The sequence below is a fragment of the Macaca mulatta genome, chromosome 15, assembly GCF_049350105.2.
Source record: "Macaca mulatta isolate MMU2019108-1 chromosome 15, T2T-MMU8v2.0, whole genome shotgun sequence".
NCBI lineage: Eukaryota > Metazoa > Chordata > Mammalia > Primates > Cercopithecidae > Macaca > Macaca mulatta.
Window position 1 is genome coordinate 6,053,110 of NC_133420.1, and position 10,085 is coordinate 6,063,194.

The 10,085-nt window shown below is 55.0% G+C and overlaps 1 protein-coding gene across 10 annotated transcripts in view; it reads left to right on the forward strand.

The window, feature by feature from the left end:
• Nucleotides 1-9,784, forward strand: part of SEC16A (SEC16 homolog A, endoplasmic reticulum export factor) — a 46,159-nt gene extending 36,375 nt beyond the window's left edge. For 3 of the 10 annotated variants that reach the window (XM_015116357.3, XM_015116354.3, XM_077967085.1), the window contains 9 exons: nucleotides 421-498; nucleotides 674-730; nucleotides 907-1,018; nucleotides 1,452-1,589; nucleotides 1,849-1,943; nucleotides 3,377-3,451; nucleotides 3,978-4,037; nucleotides 5,173-5,250; nucleotides 8,088-9,784. In XM_015116357.3, the coding sequence (XP_014971843.3) occupies nucleotides 421-498; nucleotides 674-730; nucleotides 907-1,018; nucleotides 1,452-1,589; nucleotides 1,849-1,943; nucleotides 3,377-3,451; nucleotides 3,978-4,037; nucleotides 5,173-5,250; nucleotides 8,088-8,156 (762 nt within the window). In that variant the 3' untranslated portion in view covers nucleotides 8,157-9,784. The remainder of the gene's footprint in view (nucleotides 1-420; nucleotides 499-673; nucleotides 731-906; nucleotides 1,019-1,451; nucleotides 1,590-1,848; nucleotides 1,944-3,376; nucleotides 3,452-3,977; nucleotides 4,038-5,172; nucleotides 5,251-8,087) is intronic. The other 7 variants (XM_077967083.1, XM_077967088.1, XM_077967087.1 and 4 more) reach the window with 3 other exon arrangements.
• The last annotated feature ends 301 nt before the right edge of the window (nucleotides 9,785-10,085 follow it).

A 10,085-nucleotide genomic window follows, 5' to 3' on the forward strand; every position in this document is an offset into this window, starting at 1 on the left:
GCAGGATGTCGGAAGCTTTCTCAGTGTTCAGACGTAAAAAGCTCATGAAGGCACGTTACTGTTCTGACCTATTTAAATTTACAGTAAAATACACATAACAAAATGCACCATTTTAACCATTTTCTGAGTGCACAGTTCTGTGGCACTGAGTACATCCACACTGTTGTGTTACCATCACCACCATCCATTTCCAGAACTTTCTCACCTTCCCATTCTCACCTTCCCAAACAGAAACTCTGTCCCCTTGAAACGGAGCAACAACTCCCGGTTCCCTCCCACCTCCATTCCCCTGGTGTCTCTGTGGATCTGGTGACTCTGGGGCCTCACAGAAGTGTGTCCTGTAGAATTTGTCTTTTTGCCTCTGGCTGATTTCATGGAACGTAGTGTTTTCAAAGTTTTTCTTGTGGTTTTTATATTTAGGGTGAATCCTGGTTCTCTCGTTGGCTACCTGGGAAGAAAAAGACAGAAGCTTATTTGCCAGATGACAAGAACAAATCGGTGAGTGCTGTCGAATACGGCACGGGATGTCCGAGGAACTGTAATGATTTTTCTCTCACTTTCAGAGCAGACCTGAGTAGGTGTTTCCTGAAGTTTTGAAGTGTCATCATTAATCAGATTCTAATTCTGTTTAGCTTCAGTCTACTGACCTTTTTTCTTTTTAAAATCTTGGCAGATTGTTTGGGATGAGAAGAAAAACCAGTGGGTGAATTTGAATGAGCCAGAAGAGGAGGTACATTGTCATTTTAGTTCCCGCTGGGTGTGAGGTGTGAGTGGAGGGAACAGCTTCGTGCGGCCCTGTGCTATTTGGGCGGCTGCTGCTCCCTGTGGAGCGTCCTGACTGCCGTCCCAGTGGGTTTCTGGTGCACGCAGTGCAGTGCGTGTCTGAAGCTGCGTTTCTCTCTGCAGAAGAAAGCCCCGCCCCCGCCTCCAACCTCGCTGCCCAAGGCTGTGCAGGCTGCGCCGCCGGGTCTCGCAGGGCCTCCTGGAGCCCCGGTGAACATGTTCTCTAGAAGAGCAGGTAAGGGTGGCCTTGGAGTGGGAGCTTGCTTGAACGACTAACTCTCCGAGAGAGGCCAGCGTGTAGCTGTTGTGCGTGGGGAGGAGGTGATGGGTGTCACACCGTGGAAGGTAACGCTGGTGTCACGAGGAGGAAGCCTTGGGGACGAGCGCAGCTCTCCAGAGCATTACGTGGCTCCACAGCCGTCTGCATTGACAAGCTGTAGGCACAGCCATGTCCGTGCAGAAGCAGAGGGCCTGTGCCACAGCGGGGTGAGATAGGGAACCACCCCAAGGCCAAAAGCCAAAACACATCTGCGTGTAGAAAGGTGTCCTCGTCAGGGTTGGGCCACGACGTGGCTTCCAGCATGTCCCTGCGTGCTTTTGCTCTGACACAGTGAGCACTGGAGGCCGCCTGGTGCGTTCACCTCAATTTGCTTCCCTCCCCTTTGTAGCCGGAAGCAGAGCTCGCTACGTGGATGTCCTGAACCCGAGTGGGACCCAGCGGAACGAGCCGGCTCTTGCTCCTGCGGACTTTGTCGCTCCACTCGCGCCACTCCCGATTCCTTCCAACTTGTTTGTGCCGAGCCCAGGTAGGCGGCACAAGCACCAGCCCCAGTCTCCTGACCTTTGACCCTCTTTCTGTGGGTCTCCTAAATGTCCTGTTAAAAGAATGACCTGGTCAGCACGCAGGGAGCCTGGGGTTGGTTTGTGGTTTTTTTATGATTTGCCTGTTTCTGCGTGAGTGTGCCGTGTGTGCAGCACGAAACTCTCTTCCTCTCTGGGTGTCTTCAGTGAGACCCCAGGGATGTTCTGGACGGAATCATGGCCTCCTCACTCTCTCATCCCCAGATGCAGAAGAACCACAGCCTCCAGACGGGACTGGCAGGGAAGGGCCTGCACCAGCTAGGGGCCTGGCCAATCTAGAGCCTGCCCCAGAGCCCAAGGTGAGTGGCTGCGGTGGGAAAGAGGGGAAGGGTGCCCAGTGAGGAGTCACCTCCCCATCCTGCCAGATAGGGCCTTGCCTTCTGCAAGTCAGTACCCAGTGTGTACGCAGAGAGTGTTCCGTCTTAAATGCCTCACACTTGTGTATGATCGAGACGGCAGGTAGAATGCATGGTGCCAGGCGGGACAGAGCTGTTTGGGAAGACGGAGATCTGGGGATGGTGACGGTGATGATTGCTCAGCACGGCGAATGTGCTTAAAACTTAAAAATGATTAAAGTGGCAAATTTTATGGTATGTGTATTTTACAATTTTTAAAATTGGAAAAAATAAAATTACTCTAAGTTAAAGAGAAATTATCTACCAATAATAAAAGTTAAGTATATGTTCATCCAAAAAAAAAAAATAACAAAGGGGCCGGGCGCGGTGGCTCAAGCCTGTAATCCCAGCACTTTGGGAGGCCGAGACGGGCGGATCACGAGGTCAGGAGATCGAGACCATCCTGGCTAACACGGTGAAACCCCGTCTCTACTAAAAAATACAAAAAACTAGCCGGGCGAGGTGGCGGGCGCCTGTAGTCCCAGCTACTCGGGAGGCTGAGGCAGGAGAATGGCATAAACCCGGGAGGTGGAGCTTGCAGTGAGCTGAGATCCGGCCACTGCACTCCAGCCTGGGCCACAGAGCGAGACTCCGTCTCAAAAAAAAAAAAAACAAATGACTCCCATGTGAAGTAGAACAGCTCTGACCAGCTGGGAGTGGTGGCTCACGCCTGTAATCCCAGCTTTTTGGGAGGCCAAGGTGGGCGGGTCAGTTGAGGTCAGGAGTTCGAGACCAGCCTGGCCATCATGGTGAAACCCCGTCTCTACTAAAAACGAAATTTAGCTGGGCGTGGTGGCAGGTGCCTGTAATCCCAGCTACTCAGGAGGCTGAGGCAGAAGAATCGCTTGGACCCAGGAGGCGGAGCTTGCAGTGAGCTGAGATTGCATCACTGCACTCCAGCCTGGGCGACAGAGCGAGACTCCATCTCAAAAAAAAAAGAGCAGCTCAGACTGCACTCTCTACAGGGGGAGTGGGACAGGCCTGGGCCTAATCCTGTTCTCCATTCATCAGCTGTGTAAAGCATGGAACAGTCACTCACCTCTCTAAGCCTCAGTTTTCCCCTCTGTAAAATGGGAATAACAGTAGCCCCAGATTGCAAGCCTGTCATAGGCACACAGGCAACTGGGAGAGAGCTGCGGGGGTCCAGAGCCAGCAGGGTTGTGCGGCTGGAGCCGCGTGTGAGGCACCTTTCTTGTCACTTCTCTCTGAGGAGCACTTGACGTGGAAGAGGAGGGCGTTTGCAACCCAGGCCAGAACAGCTTCCTATTTTTCGGCCTGGGGTGAGAGGCTTAAATTCCCTGGGATTTGGTTGCTGCAATTTTTCTTTTTCTTGGCAGGTTTTAAGCTCTGCAGCGTCACTCCCTGGCTCTGAACTCCCCTCCTCTAAGCCTGAGGGTTCCCAGGGAGGAGAGGTAAGCAGTGCCAACGCCAGGGCCTCCCACAGCCCAGGCCTCCCCAGCAGCTCACTGTCCAGGTGCCTCTTCCTTTATGGAGGGCGGCACTGGGTAGGAAGAGGCAGTTTAGAAACAAGAGCACCTCAAAGGTGGCGTTCCTGGGGGAAAAAAATTGCACTTGTTTTAACAAAACCATGTAGGAGCTTCAGGAAGGGTGAAGGGGTTTGAGTTGTCACCTCAGTCCCGGTCCCCTCCCCTCAACAGCATGGAATCGTCTTGAATTGTGAGGTGTCAGGAGGTGAAGCTGGCTTAGGCCAAGGCTGGACTTCTCCTCCCAGCCCTCCCCTGAGATAGTGGTTGTTTCGGGGTAACAGCTTTACGTTAAGACAGGAATCTGAAGCTAACACTGGCTTTTTTCCTTTTGGGTTATATCGATTCTAATGGCATCACAAAGCTTTTGAAATGGAACTGACGGCTTGGATTGGACAGTGACGCGCATGTTGACTTTTGTCCGTGTTTTATGTGTGTTCTTGCTGTTTTGTAGCTTTCGCGCTGTAGTTCAATGAGTTCGTTATCACGTGAAGTGAGCCAGCATTTTAATCAGGTACCTGTGGCTGGTGGTCCTCACTAACATGAGAGCTGGCCTGTGTCCCTGAGCACGCGGTGCCGGTTCGCCGCGTGCGCTCTGCCACTAACCTCGCCCGTTGGCTCCCTCAGCGTCACGTGACCAAGGGTACAGGGTTCCTTTTTTTTTATTTGAGACAGAGTTTCAGTCTTGTTGCCCAGGCTGAAATGCAATGGTGTGATCTCAGCTCACCACAACCTCCGTCCACCTCCTGGGTTCAAGCGATTCTCCTGTCTTGGCCTTCCTGAGTAGCTGGGATGACAGGCACCCGCCAGCACGCCCAGCTAATTTTGTATTTTTAGTAGACACAGGGTTTCTCCATGTTGGTCAGGCTGGTCTCGATCTCCTGATCTCAGGTGATCCGCCCACCTCAGACTCCCAAAATGCTGGGATTACAGCAGTGTTCCTTTAAAGGGGGTTTGCTGTTCAGTATCCACATACACGGGGCGACTGGACCAACCCCGAGGTGTCCTAGCGAATGAGTGGGTTCTGTCATTTTGCTCGAATTGGTTTTTCCAATGACGGGCCTGGGGCGTGGCCTCGCCGCGTGAGTGTTTCCCGGGTCAGGATGCTCTCCTCTGGAAGGAAGATTTCTCCTTTCTGATCAAGCATGAGAACATTGGTTTGAGGCCGGGGCGAGTGCAGCACTGGCGGTGTCCTGCGGCCAGTATGGGAGGGAGGTGAACGAACCCTTCATCTTCTGCCTGTCACGGCACCAGCTGCAACCGTGGCTCAGCAGAAAGGCTTGCTGTGACCCTTCTGCCTGCAAATGAGAGCTCTGGGCCTCGTGTCGTGGCTGGAGCCTTAGGTCTGCAGCCATGGGCACCTCCTAACCGCCTCGCACGCTCAGCGCCACCTCAGTGCCGTGTGCACCTTCCTGTTGCATGTTCCGGTGCTTAAAACATTGGCTCTGCACGTTGCTTTGATTTTCACCATTTTTCTATGAACCATAAAATAACTAAATCTGGTGTTGCAAGAAGTGCCTTCAGTCTGCTTCTGTAGTTTATTTACAAGTACCGTAAATCCCATGTAGAAGCGGCGTCTGTATCTGCAGTTGAAATGCCAGCTGCTGTGCAGCACAGCCCCGCTGAGGTGACTTCTCTGTGCTTCTCAGGCTCCTGGCGACCTCCCTGCTGCAGGCGGCCCTCCCAGCGGGGCCGTGCCCTTCTACAACCCTGCTCAGCTGGCACAGGTGAGTGACCCTTGCCTTTCTCCATGAGACCCTGACACGTCCACTGACTTCCTGACCCTGCTGCTCGGTGATGGCAGCTTTCTTCCCTAGATTCTCTTTCTCTTTCTTTTTAAAAAATATATATTTATGGCCGGGTGCGGTGGCTCACACCTGTAATCCTAGCACTTTGGGAGGCTGAGGCGGGCGGATGACAAGGTCAGGAGATCAAGACCATCTTGGCTAACACAGTGAAACCCTGTGTTAAATACAAAAACCCTGTGAAAAATACAAAAAATTAGCCGGGCATGGAGCTTGTAGTAAGCCGAGATTGCGCCACTGCACTCCAGCCTGGGCGACAGAGCAAGACTCCATCTCAAAAAAAAATATATATATATATATACACACACACACACACACACACGCACACATTTATTGAGACAGGGTCTCGCTCTGTTGCCCAGGCTGGAGTGTCGTGGTACAGTCTCTGATCTCAGTTCACTGCAGCCTTAACCTCCTGGGCTGAAGCAATTCTCCTGCCTCGGCCTCCTGAATGGCTGGGACTCCAGGCGCGGTCAGCACACCTGGCAAATTTTTGTATGTTTTATAGAGACAGGGTCTCACCTCGTTGCCTAGGCTGGTCTTGAACTACTAGGCTCAAGCGATCTTCCCACCTCGGCTTCCCAAAGCGCTGGAATTATAGGCGTGAGCCACTGTGCCCAGCTTCTCTTTTCTGAATGAAAGTTGCACACCTACTGTGTGGCAGTCCACAGGGCACTGTGAGGAGCCACGCTGGGCCCTCCCCGGCTGCCATTTCTCCCTCTGTGTGGACACCAGGCCCTCAGCGCTCCCGTGTGGGGCCCTTTGTGGACACCAGGCCCTCGGTGCTCCCGTGTGGGGCCCTTTGTGGACACCAGGCCCTCAGCGCTCCCGTGTGGGGCCCTGTGTGGACACCAGGCCCTCAGCGCTCCCGTGTGGAGCTCTCTGTGGACACCAGGCCCTCAGCGCTCCCGTGTGGGGCCCTGTGTGGACACCAGGCCCTCAGCGCTCCCGTGTGGAGCTCTCTGTGGACACCAGGCCCTCAGCGCTCCCGTGTGGGGCCCTGTGTGGACACCAGGCCCTCAGCGCTCCCGTGTGGAGCTCTCTGTGGACACCAGGCCCTCAGCGCTCCCGTGTGGGGCCCTGTGTGGACACCAGGCCCTCAGCGCTCCCGTGTGGTGCTCTCTGTGGACACCAGGCCCTCAGCGCTCCCGTGTGGGGCCCTGTGTGGACACCAGGCCCTCAGCGCTCCCGTGTGGGGCCCTGTGTGGACACCAGGCCCTCAGCGCTCCCGTGTGGGGCCCTGTGTGGACACCAGGCCCTCAGCGCTCCCGTGTGGGGCCCTGTGTGGACACCAGGCCCTCAGCGCTCCCGTGTGGGGCCCTGTGTGGACACCAGGCCCTCCGTGCTCCTGCATTCGCTTTGCCTTTTCCTAGGTTGCAGTTTGTAAAATGTGCTTGGCTTTCTACTTGTGTATCCCTCATTCAGCCCCCAGCTCTGCCACGTCTGCTGTTCTGTCCTCCTGGAGCCTGTGGTCTCTGAGCCAAGTGTGTTCTCTCCGCCCTTGGCCTGGGCACCCGAGTCTCCCGGAGTGGGTCCCGCAGCTTTGGAATCCTGTGTTGCTGCCTTTCTTAGTTACTCCGTTTGTCTTGGTGACACACATCCTCCAGTAGCTCTTGCTTTTTTTGTATGTTTATTTAGAAGCTTCTTGACAGAAAGGTCCCGGGGTGACTTGGGAGAAGCCTTTCATGTCTGGAGCTGCCTCTCTTCTCCGGCCTCTCCGGCTGGCTGGCTGGTAACATTCTTGGGCCAAAGTTGCTTTCTTCAGAACTGCAAGTGGCCTTAGGTTTCCTGGTGCCTGTGGTTGCTGAGATTCCAGGTCCATTCTGCCTGCAGCCCCTTTCGGGGTCCTGTTTCCCTGGGACCTGCAGGGCTTCCCTCTCAGTCCCCTTGGGCCTGAATGCATGCCCTTCAGCTGGGGAGTGTTCTAGAATGTTTTCTGCGGTTTCCCTCCCTCAGCCTCGTCTCTCCTCCCCTCTCCCTTGCCTGTGGAGTATAGACTGGCTGTCAGTGGAGGGGAGCCAAGCGGGGGCCGAGGTCTGGGGCATCTTGGGATTCAGCCCCATCGTCACCCCAGCCTGCCCTCACGGCCTCACACACTCCTCACGGCCTCACACACTCTTCACGGCCTCACACACTCTTGACCGCAGGCTTCCCGTGCTGGGGCCCAGCATTCCTGCCCTGGTCCTCTACAAACAAGGCCGAGGCTCCCAGGACCACTCCCCGCAGCTGCCCCTGGCTGTCACCTGCTTTTCTGCATCCAGACTAGTCGATTTTGGTGTTGTCCTGCTTCCTTTGCCATGTAGTTAGTGCCTTTACACAAATTCCTTGGCTTTCCCCTCCATGAGGCTTTGCAAGGGAGTAAGAATGGATGCCTGCATTGGCTGGCTATCTGCACCTGGGGTCCCCGCGTCCCCTGCAGTGGCCAGGCCTGGCCACCACTCCTCCCGGGACTCCGGACAGCCAGGCTGGCTCTGCAGAGCAGCTCTGGGCCTCATGGCCCTGACGAAACCGCAACACCTCCGGGCGACCCTCACAGTAAACACTGATGGTTAAGGACTCGGTGCTTTCAAGGGAGCCCAGGACTTGGCACTGACTTGTCGGTTTCCAGAGGCTTTGAGGAACAAAAACGAAGCCTTCAGCTTGTCGGCGCCAATGGCCCATGCAGTTCATTATGTGGACCAGCCCCTGTCACGCTGCGCCCGGGCACTGACCACCCTGGGGGCAGGCATGCAGAGGTCATGCTGTTGATTTTGTTCCAGGCCTGCGCCACCTCCGGGAGCTCAAGGCTAGGGAGAATTGACCAGAGGAAGCACCTGGTGCTGAACTAGGCTTGCCCTGCTGTGAACTTGCACTTGGAGCCCTGACGCTGCTGTTCTCCCCGAAGAGCCCGACCAACCGCCGCGATCTCCGTCCCGCCCCCAGGGAGACACGGCAGTGACTCAGAGCTGGTCCCACGCTGTGCCTCCCTCCTCACCGCCCATCATAATGAATTATTTTGAAAATTAATTCCACCATCCTCTCAGATACTGGATGGAAAGACTGAATCTTTGACTCAGAATTGTTTGCCGAAAAGAATGATGTGACTTTCTTAGTCATTTAGGATGATTTAAGGATGTAGCATTCCTGGTCATTTAAGAATGTTCATTCGGCTGGAGCTGTCTCTGCCACAGGAGAGCCACACAGTCGGTAGCAACCAGGGCCTCTCCAAGCCGAGCTGTGAGTCCCTGCCCAGTGAGTCCCGCACTTCCTTTAAGGTGCTGGGAGCAAAGAGTGACTGTCTGAGGCAGACCCCGACCCTGCTCTGCAGCGCCTGGGCCCTCGCCGTGTTTGAACCTGGCCGAATGCGTGGAGGTCGCTGTGTTCTCAGTCAGCGTCTCTGAGGAGCCTCGGGGTTCCTTCGGCATTAGTTCAGTTTTTGAGAGAGGCCCTAGTTACTGAAGTGAATTTCTTTCCTGTAACAAAGACGTTTCCAGCCTCACTTTACTTTCTGTGGCCTGATGAGGACCATGGGTGATTTTGTGCACCCAAAGCACCGGCGACTGCCCACCGTGTGGCCCAGTCACTGGGAAGGAGCCCCAGGGAGCCGGCTGTCTGACACGATGGCTCAGGGTGGTCATCCAGGGTGAAAACCGACGGTGTGATGTTTGATTTGGGCTTCATTTTGCGTGTAGGAGCATGGTTAGACTCATTGTGAAGGGGGCTGGATGCAGTTCTCTAAAAGGCTGCACTTTTCCTGGTGCAATCCACGTGACCCACTTTCTCACCTGGGGGACATTGGTTCAGGGGTTGGTAACATCTTGGGGAGAGTATCTTAACACAGTTTCTTGACAGCTGCTCTGGAACTTATTTCTGCCCCAAGTTTTGCCACACTGAGACTTTGAGTAGCTCCTGGTGGACTCAGCCCTGTTGAACTCAGAGAGGGGCCTCCTCTCACTGATGCAAAGCTTTAAGGCTTCTCTGACTGTTCTGAAAACTCTTCGTATTCTTGTCAAGTCTAAAGAGACTGAAGAAAAGATTTAAATACTAATAAAAATCAGTAGATAATTTCTGTAGGTTCTGCTGGGGAAACATAAACTGTTTGGTGTTTAAATTTAAGTGTAGAAATTGTAGAATGCGGAATTAGCACAGGCCCTTCCTGACTTTCTGTTTCACTTGATCATTTAGCCCAGACCACCCAGGATGTTTTCCAAAATGTTTCACAGGCGTGTCCCACTGGATCCATTTGTCCTTGTCACTTGGAGAAAGGCCAGTCCCTGTGACGGGGCAGCCCTCTCTGTTCCTTGGTCAGCTCCTGTGATTCCTGGGACCTCTTCCGGTCGGCCCTGCCCGCTGTTCTGGGGTCGACTGCCACGACTTTTGATTCAAGAAGCTTCCTCCAGGCGGGAGCGGCTATTTTTCCTAAATGAGAATTGTTACATTGCAAATTGTTGAATAAAATATTTTGCGCTCCTTCAAACACCTTCACTTGTGGTTCCCTTTGGTTTGTTGGAAGCGAGTGAGTGCAGGTGTCCGCAGGCCTCGGCACTCGCCTGGCCCGCGCCCAGGTCCTCTCCGGGGACTTGCACCTGCCCTCTCTGGGACCTGCCGGGCTGCCGGGCTGCGGGGCTGCCGGGCGGGGAGGGGCGTGGGAGAGCCGACCTGGCCCGGTGCGGCGCAGTCCTCCGGCCGCCAGGGGCCGCTGCGGGCGGGGCCGGGGCGCGGGGCGGGGACCGGGCGCGGCCCCGCGGCGGCCGTTGCTGGGTCCCGGCCGGGCTGAC